The sequence below is a fragment of the Microtus ochrogaster genome, unplaced genomic scaffold, assembly GCF_000317375.1.
Source record: "Microtus ochrogaster isolate Prairie Vole_2 unplaced genomic scaffold, MicOch1.0 UNK6, whole genome shotgun sequence".
Taxonomy (NCBI): Eukaryota; Metazoa; Chordata; class Mammalia; order Rodentia; family Cricetidae; genus Microtus; species Microtus ochrogaster.
Window position 1 is genome coordinate 218,061 of NW_004949104.1, and position 24,348 is coordinate 242,408.

At 40.0% G+C, this 24,348-nt stretch overlaps 1 protein-coding gene and 1 pseudogene across 2 annotated transcripts in view; one reads left to right on the top strand and one right to left on the bottom strand.

The window, feature by feature from the left end:
- Elf1 (E74 like ETS transcription factor 1) overlaps positions 1-24,348 on the top strand; it is a 92,346-nt gene that overhangs the window by 36,152 nt on the left and 31,846 nt on the right. For both annotated transcript variants that reach the window (XM_013353341.2, XM_013353342.2), the window contains exon 2: positions 18,497-18,767. In XM_013353341.2, coding sequence (XP_013208795.1) covers positions 18,696-18,767 — 72 coding nt within the window. In that variant the 5' untranslated portion in view covers positions 18,497-18,695. The remainder of the gene's footprint in view (positions 1-18,496; positions 18,768-24,348) is intronic.
- LOC101980196 lies at positions 3,152-3,602 on the bottom strand (annotated as a pseudogene).

Consider the following 24,348-nt stretch of genomic DNA (forward strand, 5'->3'; position numbering starts at 1 on the left):
TTGGAAATATTCTTTAATAGACTTCCAAGAATGTATATTCAAAAGTTCTATAGGTTTAACTTTTCTTGTTCAGATATGTGAAGACTTTGCAATGATTAAAGGAATAGATAATTTAAGAAAATTAATAGTTTATTTGTTCATCAAGGGCATTAAGTGAAATTCCTTTAAAAAATGTCAGTGCTGGGATTGGCTAGATGGTTCAGCATCTAAGAGCACTGGCTGCCCTTTCACAGTACCTAGGTTTGAGTGTTAGCACCACATAGCGACTCACAGCCATGTGTAACTCAGTTCTAAGATTCCACTGGCACCGGGCAAACATGAGGTACACAGGTGAAGCACTCAGACACTTAAAATAATAAAGCTTTCCCAAAACTCTCAATACTAGTTGGTAAAAATATAAGTAGGGTGTTTGGCTGTGCAGCCTTGAGGCCTGGCAAGCTCCATCAACCCTGCACATGTCAACTCAGGGAGAAGGTAGCTGTAACTGACACTCCGGTTGTAGGATGACGATTGCTTTGACCTAATGAAGTGCTAAAAAGGTCTAGGTCCCCTGTGAATCTGAGAATCTTGAGATTCACTACAGTATACCACATTGGAAATGACCCAATTGTTCGAAAATTGGGGATTGGATAATAGGTGCTGGCATATTCACAGAATTATGTGGGAGAAATTTAATTTTATTAAAGTTTATGCCAAAAATGACTATACAATGGAGTGTTTTTGTGTTTAGAGGCACCAGATGAAGAAATCAACCTTCTTAAAGAAAGTGAAAGTATCAGGTCTGAGGCTGCCGGAGAAAGGGAAGCTCGAGGGCAGAAGGAAGCTGCTGCTGCTCTAACGGCCTGAGGGGCTTTGTGTGTTGGCTTTTATTTTGAACAGAAAAGAAGTTAGCAATGGTATTAGTCATTTTAATGTACTGTATAGCAGTATGTGAACTTTATGTTAACTTATAGTAGATCAATTCTCATTACATTTTAAGTTGTGTGTGTGTGTGTGTGTGTGTGTGTGTGTGTGTGTGTTTGTTACACAGAGTCAGGGTTTCTCTGTGTAAAAGTCCTGGCTATCCTGGAACTCACTACCTAGACCAGGCTGGCCTTGAACTCAACAGAGATCCACCTGTCTCTTCCTTCTGAATGCTGAGATTAAAGGCCTGTGCCACCACCGCCTGGCAGGTGTTTCTTGCTTTTAAAATTATTTCTCCTTTTTATAAAAAAAGAGGTGTCTGATACCCCGGGAGCTGGGGTTACTGGTAGTTGTAAGAAACCTAACATGGTACTGAGAATTGAACTTAGGTCTTCTGGAAGAGCAGCAACTGTTCTCACCCCTGCCAACCCCGTGCAATCTCTCAACCACCATCACCCCTTTTATTGTTGTTTTTTCGTTTTTTGAGACAGCATATTCCTATTTAGTCCAGGCTGGCCTTGAATTCTCCACCGCAGCTTCCCAGTCCTGGCCTGCATCACCACACCTAGGTTACATTTCTTTATTGTGCTCTTAAGTGGGGGAACTTTGAGTTGCTGTAGTTCCAGACTTGAGAGACCAGGGGTGCAACTCTATGGTAGACTGCGTGCCTAGCGTGCAGGTGGCCTGCTTCCATCCGTAGCACCACAAGAAAAACAAAGTTTCAGTTTGAATTAAAGAAGTATTTTAAGGTTTGAAAGAGACTGTTAGATTTAGACACTTGGTCTTTCTGTTAAAGCCCCCATAGGAAATATATTATAGCTGTATTCTGTGGAAAGTCAGAACACTTTTTGTGAGAGGTATCTTTTTTTTTAATTTATTTATTTATTAAAGATTTCTGTCTCTTCCCCGCCACTGCCTCCCATTTCCCTCCCCCTCCCCAAATCAAGTCCCCCTCCCTCGTCAGCCCAAAGAGCGATCATGGTTCCCTGTCCTGTGGGAAGTCCAAGGACCACCCACCTCCATCCAGGTCTAGTAAGGTGAGCCTCCAAACTGCCTAGGTGTGAGAAGTATCTTTGAAGGTAGATTACATTGTACATCTGAAATATCTGTTATAATGATAGCCCAGTGTTTATAGATTGGCTTAATATGGCTTAATGTTTTTAAGCATTTAAGTTCTAGGGAATGTTTGATGCTTAAAGATTCCTTACACATTTTGTTGTGTTTATTTAAAAATTTTCTTAAGCTTGTTAGAAAATGTTGGTAGCATATGTGTGTGTGTGTGTGTGTGTATGTGTGTACACACACACACACACACACACACACACAGATTTACTATTTATTTGTAGTGTTTGGGGCTTGGACATTCTAGGCAAGTCATTCTACCACTGAACTCCATCCTTAGCCCTTCTATTTTCGGGGTTTTGTTTTGTTTTGTTTTTGTTTTTGTTTTTGCTTTTTGAGACAGGGTTTCTCTGTGGCTTTGGAGCCTGTCCTGGAACTAGCTCTTGTACACCAGGCTGGTCTCGAACTCACAGAGATCCGCCTGCCTCCCCCCCTTCTATTTTCATTTCCTCTCCCGGTCTTCCTCCCACACTTCTCAGTCTTACATAGGCTAAGTAAATGGTGTACTACTGAGCTAATATTCGGGTTTAAATTGCGGATATTCATTAGAATTAATATTAAGGCACTAATGGCCATTGAAAATAATGAGCTTTAGTCTTTCATTTGAAAATATTAGATCAAGATGAAACTACATTCATGCTAATCTATAAGATTTTGTACCTTAGGAACATAGTGCCTTACTTAAACCTAAATACTAAGTGTATGTTAAATTCTCATAGAAAGAAAAAGCCACAGGGTGTTCTCAGTGGACTTAGGTGAAATGAACAATGTCGTTTTCAGACAATGACCTAGAATAGAATAGCACTTTCTAAAGCATGATCAAATTGTAGTTGAGGTAGATTATGTTTATAGCTGGGTCAGAATTGGCCAGTATTAATAGGGAAGACAGCTGCATTTTGCCTACCTGTGTTTATTCAGAGCAGGAGACATGAGTGATGAGCTGTGATTGTTTATAAAGATTATTAGTTTGGGAGGCATGATGAACAATTGAACACCAATTTCCATTTCAATTAATTGGAAGTTAGTTTAAAATGGTTCCAAGTAGCTGAATTTAATTATTGAGAACAGTTTTACTTGATTTATGTATAGTTGATGGTAGCTGTATAAATAAATTACAGGAACCAAATTTTTTTTTCACAGTCCATGAAGGCTCTTTATTTATGTTTTACATCTCTAGAAAAAGAATCCCAGGATTTTCCCTCCTGTGTGCTTTCGTCTTGCCTCTTCATGGTCCATGATGCCAGCTGAGGTGGTCAGTACAATGAAGCCAAACTGACGGGACGGGAGCAGATTGTTCTGCCATTTTTCTAGGTCTTTGAGTTGCACATCAAATCTAGGGCTTATCACTCCACACTTGTTCAACCTGCTGGTGAGGTTCACGACGATCTTCCCAGCTCTGTGGTCATCAATGATTTCAAATTCACCAATGTAACGTGCTTCATCATCACGGTTAGGAACCGAACGATGACTTTGGAGCAGGGTCTGATGAGGACCTGGTGTTTGCCTCTCTTCTCTGCATTGCTGATGCTCTTGAGAGCATTGGCCAGGATGTTCATGCACACCATGGCGGCGGCGTGGGAAGATGGCCGAAAGCAGGAACCAAATTTTTGACTTGTTCTTTGGGAAAGTGAGGGTAATTTGTTGTGAGTTTGGGGCACAGGTAATAATCCAGGACTACTTACAAAGGCTCTATAAAAATAATCAACAGTCTGGGTTTAGCTTAGTTGCAGAGTACCTATATGGAATGAATGTGTCTGGAGGTGGAGACTAGAGGGTCTGAAGTTCAAGGTCATCCTTTGGTTGCACAGAGAGTTGGAGAAGTCTGGAGTGTCTGAGAACCTACCATAGAGCAAATAACCAAACCCCAGAGATCAAAGTGGCAAATTAATCAGTCCTGTGTCACTGGGCCATTTTTGGAGGTGGACATGTTCTATCTTGCCCACTATGTCACATACCACTGAGCTACAAGCTTCTTTATTTTATTTATTTGTTTGTTTAAAGACAGAGCCCCCCCCCAAATAAAAATAAGATACAGACAGAGGCTCACTATATAACCCTGACTGGCCTAGAATGCTTTACAAAGATCAGGCTGGCCTCAAATTCAGAGAGATCTAGCTGCCTCTGCCTCCCCTGTTTGTTTTGATATGCAAAGCTAGGGTTAGGGAGGAGAACGATTGTTACTCTTCAGTCAGTCAAACTCTTGAAACAGTAAAATAGTTTGTAGGCATGCTTTGCTGTTTTATTCATCATGTGGTTTTTTAATTTTTTTTTCCTACTCTTTGGTCCCAGGGCCTTTTGCATGCTAGACAAGTATCTTATTTAGTAATTGCTCCAGTCTTTTTTGTATTTTTTTCCTTTGGGACAGGGTCTTACTAAACTCTGTAGCAGTCCTCCTTCATGCTCTGAAGTAGCTGGGATCAAAGGACTTGAACATTGTTCTTCTGTGTGCATATTGAGTCTTAGATCTCAACACCAACACACTTTTATTGTCTCTTTTTTCTTTTTTTATGTTTCTGCTATCATACTCGACTATATTTTTACATAGGCACTATTTATAAAGTAAGATGCAGCAGAGAAGGCAGGAAGTACTTGACGTTTGTATGCCATATCTTGCTCTCTGCTTCCTGTCGGTTAAACCACGAAGAGAGGAACAGAGACACAGATGTACAATTGCTGCTTTAATTTCCCATCAGGGAGCCCAGTTAAGCATAAAGCTTGTTTCATTGAACCTTTTGTACTTGTTGATTAGAGGGATATGGTAGGCTTCTTTGTGTTACATAGATTTTGTGGATATGTGGTGGCAATTGGACATCAGATACAGAACTTGATAAGAAAGTGCAATTTTACACAAGCAAAGATGTCCTCTTTTGTGACTTTGTTGTTTTCTGAGAGTCACTATATGTACCCAGTCTGGCATTGAACTCATGATGCTCTTCTTGATTTTGCCTCCTAAGTGGTGAGATTATAGGCATGTACCACCACCCTAAGCTCATGTATATCTTAATGTGAGTGGTTGTGTGCACGTGCGTGTACGTGGGTGAATGCACACACATGTGCGTGTGTGTGTGCGTGCATGTGGAAGCCAGAGGCCAACCTTGGGTGGCATTCCTTAGGAGCTGGAGTTATTGCTGTTCCCTTTGTGTATCCATGCACATGAGTTCCTATGTGTGCACATGTGTGTGAGGAGTACATGAACATGTAGGGCAGAAGACAACTTTGGTGTTATTAGTTAGGAGCCATCCTGTTTGGTTTTAGAACTGGGAACTAACCCAGGCTTACACATGCTAGGCATGTTTGTAGCCATTGAACCACAACCAGTGCACTACGGAGCCATCATTGTTTGAGGCAGGACCTCTTACTCATAAGACTTGGGGCTTATAAGTACATTTATTTAATTTTTTTGAGGCAGTGTCTCTCTATTATAGCTCTGGCTGTCCTGGAACTCTCTGTATCAATGAGACTGTTCTCAAACCCACAGAGATGTACCTGTCTCTATAGACTAGAGGTGTGTACCGCTATGCCAAGCCTTACAAAGTGTATTTAATTTCAAACAATGTAGGAAAATGTACTTTTGTGATCTTATTATAGCAGAGTAGATGGTTGTATTTTGTTTTGTATGCCTTTTGGCATTTTCTTGGTTTCCATTGTTTCTACACTACAGAAATTGCTGAAGATAACCTAAGAGGTGAGAAAGGTTTGCTTTCTACTAGGACTGCCCCGCCTCTTTTTTAGATTTCAGTGTCAGTGTCACCTTTGCTCCTTCTAACTAGAATGCCTCCCCCTCTCTCACAGTCTGTGAACTTGGGAAGATAAAATGGGAGTCAGCACTAATGAAATAGCTCCCATGCCACTTTGTCAATTTTCCTTCATCTCCTAAGTATTTATTCCCCCAACCCCCATCATTAGGTTGATACATTTATTTACATTTAGCTGTCTGCTCCAGGCTTTTCTTTCTTAGGAACAATCCACTTAAGGAAAAGGCTCATAACCTTTCTTGCCTTTATTTTTTTCATATTCAGTATTCAGCTTGCACCCAAGTACAAGCAGAGGTGCATGTACACACTTGGAAGCTCTATTCTGGAGTCAAATCAACAGGCTGATTAAAGAACGAGAGTGAATCTTCTCTACAGCTAGCTTTTATGGTTTATTTGTAAGAAGAAATTAAAGTGAGCACTTCTTGCTTCTCTTTTCTTCTCTTCCTTCCTTTTTTCTGTGGGACTGAGGATCAAAGCTGGGTTTTATGCATGCTAGCTGAGTGCTCAGCTCTCTCCACTGAGCTGTGTCCTTAGCAGGAAAGCTTCCCTGGATGCTCGTGATAGCAGGCTGTACTAAGTAACAAAGAAAATTGATTCTGTCGTGGATATCATTTTGTTTTATCGAATAACTCAGTATCTATTCAAAATACTTAATTCAACTTGATATATAGTCAGGCATAGATGCAGCTAGTCATGTCATTTTACTGGTATCCAAATGGATGAAGGCTATTTTGGTGTTTAGTTGAACAGTTTGTACAAAGAATGTAATAGAGTCGTGTTTTTTAAAAAATCTTGACTGGGGACTCAGAGGTTAAGAGCACAGGCTGCTCTTCCAGAGGTCCTGAGTTCAATTCCCAGCACCCACATGGTAGCTTACAACCATCTGTAAAGATCTGGTGTCCTCTTCTGTCATGCAATCATGCATGCAGGCAGAATACTGTATACATAATAAGTAAATACATCTTTTAAAAAATCTTGACTGGTATGGTGGTGTACAACTTTAATCCCAGCACTTCAGAGGCAGAGACAGGTGGAGTTCTTCAAGTCCAGTCTGGTCTACAGAGTGAGTTCCAGGACAGACTCTAAAGCTACAGGGAAACCCTGTCTCAAAAAAACAGAAACAAAAAAACCCTGTACTGGCTACAAGAATACATAACCAACCTGCTTTATTATCAATCAGATACTGCCTTCTGGGGTTTAGCTAGCTGCATCTTATTTGCTGAGCTACATGTAAACTTCATGGATCAAGGACAATGAATTATTTTTCTGTATTTTCCACAGTACTGCACGTAGGTAAATTCAGTAAATATTCATGAATTGCTGTTTATCACTGAATCCATCAATAGTAGAGGTGCCTCTGCACATAGACTTTTGAGATCTTTTGATTAGCTCTAGATAGACATCAAAGGAGTATAGCTAACCATTTCCTATTGGAGAAAACCTCAGCCAATGTCACTGAAGCACTTAGGGCTTTTTGGAGCTTTTCTAATTATGGCTACTTTTCTCATGAGGAATCTTACATTAATCCCCAGTTATAATGCATATGTAAAATATGTACAAAGCGAACATTTACTGATAGTAAATTACAAGGAATTCTTTTTTCTTTTTAATTTTGGTTTTTCGAGACAAGGTTTCTCTGTAGTTTTGGAGCCTGTCCTGGAACTAGCTCTGTAGACCATGCTGGCTTCGAACTCAAAGAGATCTGCCTGCTTCTGCCTCTGGAGTGCTGGGATTAAAGGCGTGCACCACCACCGCCCGGTTTAGGAATTATTTTGTAAGGTCCAGTGAGGAGAGATTCTTGCTTTGAAGTTTATCAACTTGAGTACATTTTCCAGGACCCACATGCTGAAAGGGGAGAGCCAATTTCCGCAAAGCTGTTTACTGACACACCAACCACATGCACACACATTACACTAGATGTAAAAAAAATAAATAGAACAGTTCTTTTGTGTGTGTATATATATGTAAGTTTTTAAGTACTAATGAAGATTACTTGAGATTATTTTCATATGAAATAAATTTTGGCTGAATATTTGATACTGTGGGACATAAAACATGTGACAATTTTCAGAGATGATTGATAGTTTGACTTTATCTTTTTCTTTTCCTGAGGCAGGGTTTCTTTGTATAACAGCTCTAGCTGTCCTGAACTATCTTCTGTAGACCAGGTTGGCCTCAAATTCACAAAGATCAGCCTGCCTCTGCCTCCCGAGTGCTGGGATTAAAGGCGTGCACTACCACTGCCCAGCCTGATTTTATAATTAACAAAGCTGAGAATGCTGCTTCATATAAAAACATAGGACTAATTCCAAATTATTGGGAATTAGGTCTTATTCTCAAGATAAAATTTACTGAACTTTCTTTTTTACATTTAATTTAATTTTAATTTAATATTTATTTATTTTTTGAGACAGGGTTTTTCTGTATTACAGTCCTAGCTGTCCTGGAACTCGCTTTGTAGACCAAGCTGGTCTCGAACTCACTGAGATCCACTTGCCTCCGCCTCCCAAGTGCTGAGATTAAAAGCATGCACCACCATTGCCCAACTACATTCAGAATTTTTAGTGTGTGTGTGTGTGTGTGTGTACACGCACCATGGCTTGTGTTTAGAGGTCTGAGGATAATTTGCAGGAGTTGGTTCTCCCTGCCTTTAGGTTTCAGGGATTAAAGGTTGTCATCAGCCTTGATAACAAGTTCCTTTACCTACCGAGTAATCTCCCTGATCTCACCGAACATTTTTTTAAAAAATGAAACTCACTTCATCAACACATGTAGCAGTTTAAAGAAATCAAACATTCTAAAACAGCCAAACCCAATATATATTAATTTGATCCTTAGGTACTAAAAGTCTTTGTTTTCCACAGTTAAAACTGTTTCTGTAAGAACAGAAAACATAGCATAGTTCTTTGCAGTAGTAGTCTTGAGTCTGAGCTAAGGCTTCAGGCAGTGCTCAGAGTACGGCATAGTGTAGTGACCTGCAGTGCGCAGAAGGCGTGTTGTATGTTCTGAACCAAAGCTGCACTGAAGTCCTGTGATGCAACATGGACGTGTGCCTCCTGAAACACCTCAGAGTCGTTACACATTTGGTTTTGAATTAGATTTTGGTCACTATATACTCAAGAACCTTTCATTTCCCATAGTGGTGATGCACTCTGGAGACTGAGGCAGGCAGATGGCTCTTCGAGTTCAAGAGCAGCCCAGTCTGCACAGTGAATTCAGGGTTGGCTGGGGCTACCCACTGAGACCCTGTCTCAAAAACACAGTGTGGAGCAGAGAGATCTTTTCCTGTTGCCGGTGTTTATGACCTTCACATTCTGTCACTGGACCCCCTCGTTCTGTCAAAGGAGCTGAGCTTTAATTAGTGTAGCTGAAATGCATTCGAATGATTTAAAAATTGAGTCCTTATATCTTTTTTTTTTTTTTTGGTTTTTTTGAGACAGGGTTTCTCTGTGGCTTTGGAGGAGTCCTTATATCTTAAAAGATGAAAGTCCTAAAAATTTAGCCCATATATATAGGTCACAAATCTTCAGATTACTTACAGTGAAGTTTGTTTCTAAGATTTATAATTGAAAAATAGAACTCACATTAGTTCTTTAATTGTGTACCCTGTACTACTAAACCCACGCCTTCTGCCTTTCTGGTCTTGGCGCTGCTGCTGTTTTATTTTCTCCGAGTTTAGAAGCTGAAGTGCCGTTAGTCATGAGGATTCCCCAGCCATAAGACAGGGTCTTTCATCAGCCTGGAGCTCAACTTGGCTAGACTGTCTGGGTGGCAGGCAAGATCCTCTGCTGTCTCCTCAGCACCAGGGTTGCAAGCAGGCCAACCACACATGGTGTGGTTTCTCAAGACTGAACTGGCTTTACTCCACGCCCACCCCCAATCGATAAAAGGATAGGATGTCAGTTTGCACCCCAGGCTTGGTGTCTCACTTGCAGATGCTGGGATGGTTGTGGAAGGGCTCTGGGCTCTGGAGGTTAAGCACATTCTCTGGCTTTCTTCACTCAGGGCCAAAGCCTGAGTGTTTCTGATGGGAATCAGCTATTCTTTCAGATGGGAAAACCATGGCTTTAAAGCTTGTTTTTTTCCTAAAAAGAAAACACTAACCAGAGGAATAGATAGCCACAGAATGGAATAGAGATTCCTTGCAAGTAAATTCTTGTTTGTTGCAGAGAAAAATGTTTAGTTGCCTGAACAGGTTTTACTGATAAGGACGTTTTACATGTTTACATTCTCTGGGTAGATGGTTTTTTTTTTTTTTTTTTTTTTTTGTCAGAGTTCAGATTTTAGGTACTGGGCAGAAGAAAGTTCCTTAGATGCTAATTTACAGAAAACAGCATGGTTTAATATTTTGATGATGATAACTTTTAGCCTTTTTGAGAAAGGAATTATAATTTTTTCATAACTAAATTTATGATTACCGTTCACTGTTTGTCTTTTAGCTTTAAATTCTCTTGTTTTCAGCATGTTCAGAAAGAGTTAATCCTGAAACCACAGGTCCGAACAGGCCTAGGTATGAGGTCTGTTGGCTTTTCAGGTACTCTAAATGCTGCCTGCACGTAACCTGACACCAGGTGAGCTGAGTGGCTGGTAAAGGAAAGTGGAGAAGGATGTGACAGAACTGGAATTTCAGGTGTGGGGAGGAACTGAGGCGAAGTCCTGGAGCTGTTCCTCTGGGTGTCAGCAAAAAGGCGAAAGTGTGGGAAGTCAGCCGGTTTGGTCTGATTGTGCGCTTGTTGTTTTTAATGAACATAGTTGAGGCTAAGGTGAGCTTGACTGGGGAGAGACTTGCTTCAGCTTTGCCTAGGTCTCCAGAACCTTGTCTGAGGCATCGCATGCAGCGCCACCATTTGTGCTGTGTTTGTATGACAGCAAAATCAATTTGGACAAGGTTATAGATGCCTCACCCCCCTGTGCTGTCCCTCAGTTTTAACATTTCTGGTGGCCTTATTTCTTAATTACATAATGACTGAAGTAAAGACAGTTGATGTAAATGAACCAACGTCCAATATTAAGTAGCCAAACTGACTAGCTAACTAGTCACAAGGTTTGGGAGGCAAGTGTACCCCTGAGGCCCCAGCATTTCAGAGACAGATGAAAAGGGTCTGAAGGACCCTGAGTTCAAGGGCAGCCACGGCTATGCAGGAAAACGTTGTCTCCAAGAAACAAACAAAACCAAGCTGGTGTCATATCTGTGGTGGCACAGAGATCTGGTTCATTCCTCCATTCTTTCTAAGTCACACCTCCACTCTCAGAGACAGTTTTGTCTTCCAGCTGAGTATTTGAAAAAATTAAAAGGTTAACTTCTTAAGAAGTTAGGATATCAAAGTTTGTTTTTTGTTCTTTTGAGAAAGGATCTCATGCTGGAACAGATTCTCCTGCCTCTAGCTCCCAAATACTGGGATTGCAGATGAATGCCAACCACGCCTGTCTTTTCAGCATTTTATTTTAAGGAGATTTTTATTTTTATTTGTGTGTATGTATGTGAGTATACCACACAACAGTGCTTAGAAATGAACTTTGGTCCTCTTAGGATAGCAGTAAGCATGTAACTCACAAGCCTCTCCAATCTCTCCAGCCCCAAGCGTTTTATTATTTATTTTGTTTTTTTTTTTTGAGACAGGGTCTTACTATGTAGCCTCGACTGGCCTGGAGCTTGCCATGTAGATCTAGTAGGCCATGAACTCTTTTCTTCCCCTAGATTAATTTATTTTTATTTTATGATTATTAGTGTTTTGCCTGCACGTATGACTATGTGAGGGTGTCAGATCCCCTGGAACTAGAGTTACAGACAGTTGTGAGCTGCCCTGTGGGTGCTGGAAATTGAACCCCGGGTCCTCTTGAAGAGCAATCAGTGCTCTTAAGTGCTGAGCCATCTCTCCAGCCCCACCACCTTGAACTCTTAGAGGTGTGCTTGCCTCTGCCTTCTGAGTGCTGGGATTAAAGTTTACCATACCTGGTATATTTTTTAAATTAAATTATTAGTGGCCTGAATGCAATGAGAAATGATTTGTTTACTTTGAGTATTAATTTGTACCCCTCCCCCCATTTTATGTATGCGATACATGGCTCAGAGAAATCTTTATAGTGAGGTTTATTTTAAAATTATTGTCCTGGGGCTGGAGAAATGGCTCAGAGATTAAGACCACTTCCTGTTTCTGCAATGTAAGTGTTCCCAGCACCTGCACTGTGGCTCACCACCATCCATAACTTCAGTTCCAGGAGCTCTTATGCCCTCTTCTGACCTCCAGAGGCAGCAGGCACGCATGTGGTGCTCATACATGTAGGCAGGCAAAACACTCATAAGCATAGAAAAAAAATCTTAAATTATTGTCCTTTCCCCCTTTCTATGGGTAACTAAAAGGCTAATGCTGTTCCTTTCTGGAGAAATTAAATTCTGTTTACATAATGGTAATTACATTGGGTGTGGTTCCTCCCCCCGAGTTCACATTTACTTTTTAAAGATTCATATATTTTATTTTATGTTTTATGTTTATTCTCTTGGATGTATATGAACCACATGTGGTGTGTTTGGTGCCCACAGAGGCCAGAAGAGGGCGCTGGAGTCTCAGGAACTAGAGTTACAGGCACTTGTGAGCTGCCTGAAGTAGGTGCTGGTAATCAAACCCAGGTCCTCTGCAAGTGGCAAGCACTCTAACCCCTGAGTCATCTTTGGTCCCTATATTCACACTTGTTACAGTAACAATGGCAGTGATACTACACTTGAAGAGCTATGAACAACAAGTAAACATTATCTGAAAATATTTGAAGGAGTGGTATAAAATGGCTTACAAGTTTTTATCGTTTATTTTTATTTTTATTATTCCCCACTGTTAAGGCTGAGTGAAGCTGTCAAGTAAGAATATGGTATGGTAGGCTTGGATATCAACAGTAATAGTAAATAAAACAAAGGCTTAAAGGACAAAGGAGCAATCTGCAAACCTTTCTTTCAGTTCCAGCTAAGTACGTGGCTAGAAGTGATCTATCCCATCAAGAGAATGCATAAAATATGCAAGACACTTGCTAATAACTGTGCTAGAGTGTGGTTAGATATTTCAGCAATGGATACTTGTATTTGGTGGTGCTGGGGATTAAACTCAGGACCTTATGGGTACAAGGGCACACACTGGGCTGTGTGTCCAGCCTCTGATACTCTGCTAATAAAAACATGAATGAAGTTCTATTAGTATAGACAGACGGGCAGGAGGAGACTGGGCCTCTTCTCTTTGCTATTAATTGTTTGTGTCTTAGGTCAGATTGCTTTAGGCCCGAATTCTTTGCCTTTTCAATGAATGTGTAGTCCTCAGTTATCCATGTGTGGTTATTTTTCAACTCTCAAACCTGTGATTCTACATTTTTAGGTTGATAGTGTGCAGACCTCAGGAAGGCTGTGCAGTTTAGTTTGGTGACCACAGACTTGGTTTTCATTTCTGTTGCCTAGCATTCTATCACATTGAGAAACAGATAGGAGCCGGGCGGTGGTGGAGCACGCCTTTAATCCCACCCAGCTAAAGGTCTTAATGTACTAAGTATGTTAAAAAAAAAATCTTGCCGGTTGGTGGTGGCACATATCTAATCCCTGCACTCAGGGGGCAGAGGCAGGCCGATCTCTGTGAGTTTGAGGCCAGCCTGGTCTATAGAGCGAGTTCCAGGACAGGCTCTAAAACTACAGAGAAATCCTGTCTCGAAAAACAAACAAACAAAAAACAAAACAAAACTTAATGGATTTTTTGTGTTTTTGTATCTCAAGTGTTTCTCAGGAAATCCTATATTTTATGCTTTATATTTAATGAAGGGTTGATTTCTTATATTTGAAATACTTAACAATAAATTATACAAAAGCCATTTGAATTAAGTTGTTGTAGCCATTAATGTGAACCAGTGTTTTGTGTTTAAAATTGATAAAACCACCATTTTTTTGGATGATAGGGTTCTAACTAGACTCTGATAATTTTTTTTAATTTATTTATATAGTATATAGTGTTCTGGGCACCAGATCTCAGATCTCATTATAATGGGTGTAAGCTATCATGTGGTTGCTGGGAATTGAACTCAGGACCTCCAGAACAGCAGTCAGTTCTCTTAACCTCTGAGATGTCTCCAGCCCTGATAATTTTTTTTAAAAAAAATACTTGTTTGCTTATTTTTTTTGTGTATGAGTGTTTTGCCTGCATGTATATCTGTGTACCAGGTGGGTGAGGTTGTCATATTTCCTGGGACTGGAGTTACATGTGGTTGAAGGTCACCATGTGGGTGCTGAGGTTAAATCCAGTTCCTTTACAAGAACAGCCAGTGCTCTTAACTCCTGAATCATCTCTCCAGCCCCATAAGTGAAGTTTTAAATCCAGTATAAAAGTTAGGACTTTATCAAGAGGACACCAGAATGCAAGGCACTGGGGTCAACTTAGGTTTTGTTGCTAATGGGCTACGGTGTTGGAGTTGAGCCAGTAATTGTGGCGGAGACTCTCGGTGATTATAGAAATGGGACTTAAGAAATAATTAGGGAGCTGAGGCGCACCTGTTGCGTATTTTGCACACTGTACTCAGAGCTATAATTAAACTAATGTTTATTGAGTCCAGCGTATATACCAGGCATTCTGCACATGTATTTGCCTTTCTCTTTAAGCAGGGCTAGGGACTGGAGCCAATGTCTTTCTAGGAAGTTCTCTACCCCGGCCTGCAGTTCGTTACCTGCATAAGTATTCACAGATGACATTCACCGCTCTAGATTTCTCTGCCGTTTATCATGCTCATTTGAAAGAACGAGCAGTCATCGAATGCATGGAAGCTTTGCTCAGGGCCACACCTCAGAGGCAGAACCCAAGTGGTCTGAGGCTAGAGTTCATGTCATTGTTTCGTTTTATGACTTTAGCTCAAATGTGAAGATTGGTGATAGATCTTAGAAGTCATAATCCTAAGCATTTCTGTGGCGTAGCTCTCCAAAGCAAAAGGCATTAGAGCTAGCCTGGGAATCTGTTTGGATACCCAACTGGATTTCCTCCCAAAATGTGCCAATAAGGTAGCACCCGCGACTCTGTGGTAAATGAAGAGTTTTCTCCTAGTTCCTTGTTGCTTTATAATGTTGTAAAAATATGTTTGAGAACTATTATAGCAGCAATGTTCTAGAATATATGACTCATTAATGTGTAAATTTAAACAGTTTGATATTATTATTGTTTGACTGTTTTAGATAAGAGCTGGTTATGTAGCCCAGGCTGGCCTCAGACTCCAGCCTACAATTATGGGCTTTTGCCTCCATGCCTAGCATTTAAACAAGTTGAAAATTTACTGAGGACCTTAAATTGTCTTAGAGTAGAACAGACTCCATTGCTTTCAGTCTTAATACTCATGTTTTTTCTGAACTGGAATAACTTTAGGGAAGCATCATGGTCTGTTTTGGACATTAGACACAGTGACTCAGACTCTGGGATGGACCTGTGATAGTTTACTGACTGGGCTTGGAGAAAACTAGAAAGTAGAGTTCCCCATATACATTTACTTAAATCTGTATCTTTAACTGTAATAGCAAAAGGGTCTGGGTGGATTTAGAAGCAAGACTGTATATTACAGTAATTATTTAAGAAATGAGATTCTAGTGCCGGCTGTGTTGTGCTTACAGCCCGAGATCTGGGCACCACCCTTATTTAATGAAAACTTGATTGCTGGTTTAGGATCGTATTTGTTACTAAATAAAATTAATACAGCTGAGCTATGTTATTTCAGATCAGTATCCTTGACATACATAGAAGGTACATCTGGCTTAAGAACCAGAAAGGGGGCTGGACAGTGGTGGCCTTTAATCCCGGCATTCAGGAGGCAGTGGCAGGTGCATCTCTGTAAGTTCAAGGCCAACTTGGTCTAAAGAACGAGTTCCAGGACAGGCTCCAAAGCTACAGAGAAACTGTCTTGAAAAACTAAAAATAAAAAAGAAAAGAGAAAAAAAGAAAAAAAAAGAACCAGAAAGGTTTTTCCTCAAGAAATCACTTTAAAGCCACAGGATACCTGCACAGGAAGGAGGCAGAGAAGGAGGAAGGCACAGAGCATCGAGGTCTAATTAGACTAAAGAAGATGCTTTCCTTCTGATTTAAGTTAATGAGCTTCTCTATACATGTGAACAGAAACCGTGGGGGAGCCCCTGCGGGTGGTAGATGGGTGGTGGTGATTTGGGGTAGCCCCTGCAGATGGATTTGGGGGAGCCCCGCAGATAGATTTGGAGGAGCCATTCAGGGTTATTTTTGCGTGTCGTCGGTCGTGTGTTGTAGTCAGGCTATTTTCATTGCCTGTCCTTATTTTTGAAATGTCCAGAGGTCACTTAGTAAAGCACAATGGAGATGTGGCTCAGGAAAAGTATGCTTTGGAACCTTATACAGATTATTTACATGGGTCCTCTGTACTTATTAGGAAAACCAGATTTTAGAATACCCTTGAACCTAACGTTTACAGAAAAACTTGTGACTCAGTCCACAATCCTGTTTGTATTTTCTTGCTCCTGGGTTTGAAGTTGGTAATAATTTCCTCTATATCAAAAGTACCTTATTTCTAAATCAAGAATATATGTAGGACATATCTTGAACATTCAACGGTAGGCAGTTAAAACAGTATTTATCACTAGCATGAACCTTCTTATCATTAGTATGGGCACACAAGTTTGATGGGTACAGAAGAAATTTAAAACTCTGGTTTTTTTTCCCCAGGAGAGGTTTCGCCCTACTTGTTGATGCTTGCATACTGGTTTTCAGACAGCAAGCCCTAAAACATTTATTTGGTTGGGTTATGTGAACAGTACTTTACAATGTGTGAGACATTGTGGTTAGTGTTAAACTGGCACTCCAGGCAGTAAGGGCTGTGATTTTGAAGGAAGCAGTTCTTATGGGCTGAGGATGGAGTTGGGAGACTTTATGAAGGAACTTGGGACATATAGGCAGGAGGATCAGGAGTTCAAAGTCACTCTTGGCTACACAGACAGTTTGAGGACCACCAGGACTACATGACACCCTCTGTCAAAAAAAACAAAATGTGATTTAAACAGGGAAGAATGGGAAGATAAGATTCAGAGGTGGGCGGGAACGTTCCAGGAATGGGAATAATGGGCTCCAGGAATGGAGATAATGGGAGCTAAGAAGGAGAACAAAGCTATCTTGTACAGGGGAACACGTACTGCAGAACTACCGTAGAGAAACTGGGTCATGTCATAATTTGGGGCAACAATAAGTAATGTTTGTGCAAGATCAAGTATATATGTTGATACGTCTGTGCTCAATTTAAACATGAAAATATTCTTTTTTGCCTTCTCAAAAAATGCCCCTCCCCCCCCAAAATGACCAGACTCTGTTAAAAGTCCTTTTTTTTTTTAATGCTATACTTAAATCTCCGTTGAAAGGGTTGGGATGGGTCGGAATTGGGCACCACAGGGTTGGAACTGAGTCAGTAAAAATCTGATTTGAATTCCTAACCCTTATTTTATTTTGATTTCCAATTATGGAAATCACAGTGATCTATGCTGATCTCTAAAACCCGGAATATATAGGGAATTGACTTGACAGAAATGAGGAAATAGTGTACCTGACCTGGCTCGTTCCTGCTAATTAGATGTAAGTTCTTCAGGAAACTGACTCACCATGGCTCCTCATTCCCAGACTTGATTCTTTACAGTGAAATTGCTAGGATTAGTCACCACCCTTTACTTCAAGTTGTCATCTTTTTGAAATATTTATATTAATATTATAAAAGGTGTTTCAAATAACTAGATTTAAAAAACACAAATATTTAAAGCTAAACTTTTTGTGCCACATTTATGTCATAAACATTTAATATTTAATACAATTGTGCTAAATACCTATGTTAATTTCCTTAATGGTAAATTTACCTCTTACAAACACTGATATATAATGTGTTTAGCAGGCATTTTCAGAGCACTGTGGGGTTGTTTTGCTCCTAAGTTGCATTTCTGTTTTTCTTCTATTGTAAAGTGCAGCCCTTTGCATGTTCTAACTTGCCGTGACGTGGTCAAGTGCAGTTTCCTTCCTGTTGCTTGTGCTACAGATAAGGCTACATTTCAGTGCTTTCGAAAAGAAGCCCCTGAAGACGGGGTCAGTATGGTAACTTCCAGCGTTTTTACTCACTGCAGGTTTTCAGGGACAGAAAAGTAGGCTTGGATTTCTGCTCACTTTATAAAGCTCATAAAACAGCATTTACAACTTTACAACCTTTAACTGTCTTCATACATACATATAGTTGGGGATGGTGCTTGCACATTGCTATTAAGGACAAAGAGTCCATTATGAAATCATTTAGAGAGTAGTAGCTAATGTACATGTAGGTGATTTGCTGGATTAGTGGAAAGAATGTAATTGTTTATATATCTTCTGCTGGGATTTAAAATTTCCTAATCATTACTGGACACCCCCCTCCCCACACGCGCACATGCACGCACACACACACACACACACACACACACACACACACACACACACACTCTCAGTACTTTAACTCAAGAATAGCTTGGGGAAGAAAGAAAAAGTAACCAGGAGAGATTTTATCTGAGGAATGAAGCCTTCAAAGAAAGTGTGCCTTTAAAAACAAAAGCCTGTGTTTACTCCCCGTGTTGGTTTTACTTAAGAGCAACAATGACACTCTGAGCATGGTACTGCGTCACTTGTTACATTTTAGCCAGGGGATGGGTGATTGCCTTTTCACTAATGTAAGCTTTTGTTTTTCAGGGCTAAGAAGACTAAGAATTATTTCAGAAAAAGTGCCGGTTTGAATGGAGAAAACCTGAAGCACTGTTTTCTCTGAGGCCTGGGTCTGCAGGAACTGCACAGACTTGCCTGGGGGGCTTTACCACACCTTCCTGCACCCCACTGCTCCAGACTTGAACCTGTTGGGACTCTCATGTGGATCTAAGGGGAATGCTTTACTATGGCTGCTGTTGTCCAACAGAACGACCTAGTGTTTGAATTTGCAAGTAACGTCATGGAGGATGAACAGCAGGTGAGCCAGGAAAAAAAAATGGGTTTAGTACATTTCTTAGGAGTTTTTTATTGGTATCAGAATATTATTTACTTTGATAATAGGAATACTATCAAATTTTTTACTGAAATAAAAATTTAGAAATTAAATATTTGCCAATAATGCCATTTCATATTTTAAGTATCAATTAATTCACTGTATATAAATGCTACCCTTAATTTTGATGAGGTAACAAGGAAATATTTGTGGTTCATCTTGTTTTTCTAAATTGAGACCAAATAGTAACTACCCCAAGTATAATATTTCAAATTACTTTAAAAAGTTCTAGAGAACATACCAATATTTATAGTTAATCTTTTAATTATGGGCTATTTTTTCAAGAAAATTAAACAACTTGGCCATCTCATAATCACATTTCTCAGTCCAACGAATATGATCCCAACGAAGTTTCCTAACTCTTCCAGACCTGGATTTGTCTTCTGTAGGGGAGTTGAGCCAACACTTTTGAAGTTACTTTTCACGGAGTGTGTGTGCATGTGTGTGTGTGTGTGTAGTGGAATATATACGTATATGTGGAATATATGCTGTGTCAGTTATTGCCTTTACATGAATTAAGACCTCAAGATACTGAGGTAAAGGATTTAAACATAACTTTGATCCTCTGATCCTCCCACAGAGGGTAGAATGGAATCTCTTGGAACTTCATAATTTACTTAATTTAAAATAGGCAAGGATGTGAGAGGTGGTGTGGGAATTAATGTGTTAAGCTGAATTAGTTTCCTTTTAAGAAGCAGTGGGGGCTGAGTGGTGGTGGTGGTGCGTGCCTTCAATCTCAGCACTTGGGAGGCAGAGAGAGACGGATCTCTGTTAGTTCAAGGCCAGCCCGGTCTACAGAATAAGTTCCAGGAAAGCTAGGGCTGTTATGTTACACAGAGAAACCAAAAAGCCAAAAAAAAAAAAAAAAAAAAAAGAAAAGAAAAGAAAAAAAGCAGCTGTGGTTTATTTAAAGTGTGCTCTATAAGGTTGATTTATAGGCTGGAATAAGCCTGGTCTCAAAACTTTAAGCAGAACAATTTTAATATATGTTTTTACTCTAGAAACATAATTATTACAAATAATAAAATTGATTCTTAGTTTTGGCGGGACATTGCAGTTTCTTAACTACTTGTGTTATGTACTGAAGTGATACAATACAAAAAGTGAGAATTTGGACTCAGTTGCCTTAAAATCAAGATGGTAGTCAACTGAGGGGAAAAAAGAGTTACAACGAAAAGCATATTAATATAGATAGGAATTTAATCTAGTGACAGTAGAAGGGAGATTCTCGGAGGAGAAAGTGGTTTTGACTTGTTTTAAGACAGGATGTTTGTGTACATACTAAAGTTTGAAAAACAGTGTGCTTCTTCATGGATAAAAGGCCCCGTGATAGGTCCCGGGCTTGGTGTGGTAAGGTTTGATGTGGCACAGACAACAGCACTGAGCGGCTCACCGGCTCACTCTTGACCACAGACGTACATTTTACATTTTAGCGCCGTGTTCTTGTTGTGTGCAAACAGACATAGAGGTGTACTGACAGCAATGCTTGTGCTGTCGTGGGTGTACTTAAGGTATCTTAGCTTTTTTACGTTTTTATGTCTTTGGGAAGGGTATTGGTGGCTTCACCCCCACCCCCACTTTGTTACTTTTATTTTGTTTACTTATTCATTTTATTTGTGTTTTGTTTATCTGAGACAGGGTCTCACTATGTAGTTCTGGTTGGTCTAAAGCTCCTTCTGGAGACCAGGCTGGCCTCAAATTCACACATATTTGCTTTCCAAGTGTTGGGACTAAAGACGTGTGTTACCATTTACAATTTTTAATTTTTTGAGAAAAGGTCTCACTGTGTTGTCCTGGCTTGCCTAGAACTGCCTGTTGGGACCAGGGTGACCTCAAATTCAGAGATCTGCCTATCGCTACCTCCCAAGTGCTAGGATTAAAGGTATTTACCACCATTCCTGGCTCACTTTCTAGTTTTTTGAGATAATAGTCTCATATAGCAGTAAAAGCTTTGAATGCTTGGTTTTCAGACTCCCGATTCTGGGATTGGAGACATGACCACCACACCTGCCATCTTTCCTCTCTCCCTTTCCTCTTTTCTCTCCTTTATACACTTAAAGACTTTATATATTAACCTACGAAAGAAATGCCAATAGCCTTATTTTTTTGTGATGAGGAAATCGAGGCATAAAGTAGTTAAGTAATGTGCTCCAAACCATATAGTTAGTTTATAAGAGCTACAACTTGAACCCATGTAGTTTGACTTTCAATAATGTGTCCTTCTGGCTTTCTCTAGTTGGTGTTGAGTTCAGGAGTATCCATTGCTTGTATTAACCAAATTATTTAAACTGTGGCTCTGTCTCCTTGTTTGGTTTTGTTTTCATTTTTTATTTATTTAGTCCGGCTGTTTTCAGTTTTAAAAAAAGATTTATTTCTTTATTATGCATACAGTGTTCAGTCTCCATGTATGCCTGCATACCAGAAGGGGGCACCAGATCTCATTACAGATGATTGTGAGCCACCATGTGGTTGCTGGGAATTGAACTCAGAACCTCTGGAAGAGCAGCCTGTGCTCTTAACCACTGAGCCATCTTTCCAGCCCCTGTTTTGTTTTCATTTTTATTCATTAATTTTGAGCTAAGATTTTTTTTTCCTTTTGTATGTAACAGCTCTGGCTGGCCTAGAATTCATGTTGTAGACCAGGCTGGCCTTGAATTTAAAGAAATCTGCCTGCTTCTGCCTTCTGAGTGCTGAGAGTAAAGGCATGCACCACCATGCCTCACCAAAATAAGATCTTGTTGTGTAGTCCGTGCTAGCCTTGGATTTAAGATCTCCCTGCGTTCATCTTCTGAGTTCTTGCAATAAGGATTATTGGCATGTGCCACCATAATTGGCTTAGTTTAATTTGTATTCTTACATGAAATAATGACTTACCAGTGTAAAAGTCATAAATACAAAATGCATACACAATGTCAGATGTGGCAGCCTGTACCTGTAATCCTACCACTCAGACGGCTGAGGCAGGAGGATTAGGACTTCAGTACCAGCCTCTGCTACAAGATGAAATTGGGGCACATAAAATTGGCTTTATAGCATTTATTTTTCCTATGTGCGAGTGGCACGCGGTTTACCCTGTCAGCCCTTAACCATAACCATTACATATAAAACTTTTCATATGTATATAGTATGGCAATGAAAAGCTTTGGGAATGGTCCTACCACGCCATCTGTCGTGGCAGTGGTGGTGAAGAACTGAAATACTGAAATCAGAATGCATGGGTTGAATCCTGGCTCTGGTCTTAGTTTATTACTGTGACCTATGCACGTTACTTAACCCCTTGTGCTTTGATTTCCTCAGCTGCATGGTAAGAATGAAAAAGAGTGAAAGGACCTAAATTGTAGGACTGATGGGAGGGGTGGATGAGTGGATGCTTTGAGAGCCGTTCCTAGCGCAGAGCTTATATTGACCAAGTACTTTCATCTTTTCAGTGCCCCTATGTGTTTATACAGCGTGTTTAGATAGCTGTGCCAAGGACAGCTGAAAATCGTTAAAAATGGGGTTATTGCTGGGTGTAGTGGCATATGCTTTTAACGCCAGCGCGTCAGAGGCAGAGCCACGTGGATCCCCGTGAGTTTGAGTTCTGGTCTACAGAGAGAGCTCTAGGTCAGTTAGAGCCTCATAGCGAGAAACTTTCTTTAAAAAACAACACAAAACAGAAAACAAAAAAAGAATTACTGAATTTACTAAAAGATTGATATAAAACATCCACCTCAGAGACGGCATGTTTCCACAAGCAGTGTGTTTCCCATATTGTTTCCAACACAAATCCTCCTCATTCTTTTATGAGTCCTCTATTGGTTGAAAAATGACATTTTACCATTTTAATATGCATTTTCACAAGTGCTAGTAGTGAGGTAGCTTATTGTTTTTTAATTTTATTTGTTGAGCACATTAACTTTCTTTGCGTTACTTAGCGTCCTATTTCCCAATACTTCTTTATAAATATATATATTAGAACCATTATCTTCTCAACATTTTTTACAGAATGGGTAATTTGGTTTTTCTTTAGACATTTCCTCCAAGTCTAGTAATAATTTTAATCATGTGTTATGCCCTATAGAAATTTCAGAAGTTTAACTAAAATTTATTACTATGATGAATTAATCTTATTAATTTTTTCTTAGCTTCCTCTGAAGAAAGGTTCTCTTAACACTAGTATAAGGTTTTCTTCTAGTATGTCTCACGCCTTTAGCTCCTCGGCTCATCTGAGGCCCGTGCCACAGTGATCTGATAACTCTCCCTCCCCTCTGCTGTCGTGGGAGTTACAAAATGTTTCCCACCCTCAAACTGTCAACCTTGTTTATATATTGAATTACATAAAATTCAGACTTGCTAATGTATTGTTTAATTGAAGTATTTTTATATTGTGCCAATATCACATTGTTTTAATTATCACTTTATAGATTTGATATATGATACACTTCAAAGGGTGGTTGGTGTATGCTGTCTACCACTTTCAGCCTTGAGAACCATTCCTTTGCTTTCTGTCCTTATATATTTGCATATTGTGAGAGGCATAAATGGAATCATAGGATACATTTTCTTGTGGCTGGATCCCTTCCTCCTTCCTCCCCCTCTCCATATTGGGAATTAAACTGCTCCTTCTGGGCAGACTGACTAGTACGCGTTGGCAATATGGCACAGTGCTGTGCAGCTTCAGTGGAGTGAGCTGCCTTAACATGGCAGCTGCTTGCACCATGACTTTGTTAGGGTTATCATTTTAAACTGCTTTCAAAGGTAGAGACTAGAGGGCTGCAGACATGGCTTAGCCTCTTCATTTTCTGAAGTACAACATGATAACATTACGTGTTTCTGGTAGCTAGAAGACCTAGAGTTGTTCACCTCTGATAGCTTTTGTCACCAAGTTGAAAAGTCACCCCGAAAATCAGCACTCTTCAACATTACATTTAATCTATGCTTGGGTTCCAATTCTGATTCATACATGCTTTGAGAGTACCTATTAAGGGTTAAAGGCCACCCCAGTCAGTTTAAAATTGTATAAGCTCATTTGTCTTTTTGTCCGTCCGTCCGTCTGTCCGTCCGTCCATCCATCCATCGTGTTTGCACCATGGTACAGATATGGAGGTCAGAAGACCTTTATAGGAGTTGGTTCTCTCTTTTCACTCAATGGGGCCTGAGGATCAAACTCAGGTTGTTAGATGTGGTGGCAGGGACCGTAACCCAATGAGCCACCTCTCTGGCCAAACGCCAGTTTTGGGGATTGTTTATTTCAACAGTGTATGTTTGTAATCCAGAATTTGGGAGGTTCAGGCATAAGGATCAGTGGTAGAGCTTGCCTAACACAAGAGGTCCAGCCCCTAATTCCCAAAAAACAACAAAAGGAAAACAGGAACCAAAAGGGATTTCCCGTTTTTATCTAAGTAAAATATTAAACAATTTTATCAGTTTATTTTTCTTGCTTACTTATTATTTGCCTTGCAGTATAAAATGTTACTTAGCTCCATGTTATTTAATTCCTATAATTTTTTTTTTTTTTTTTTTTTTT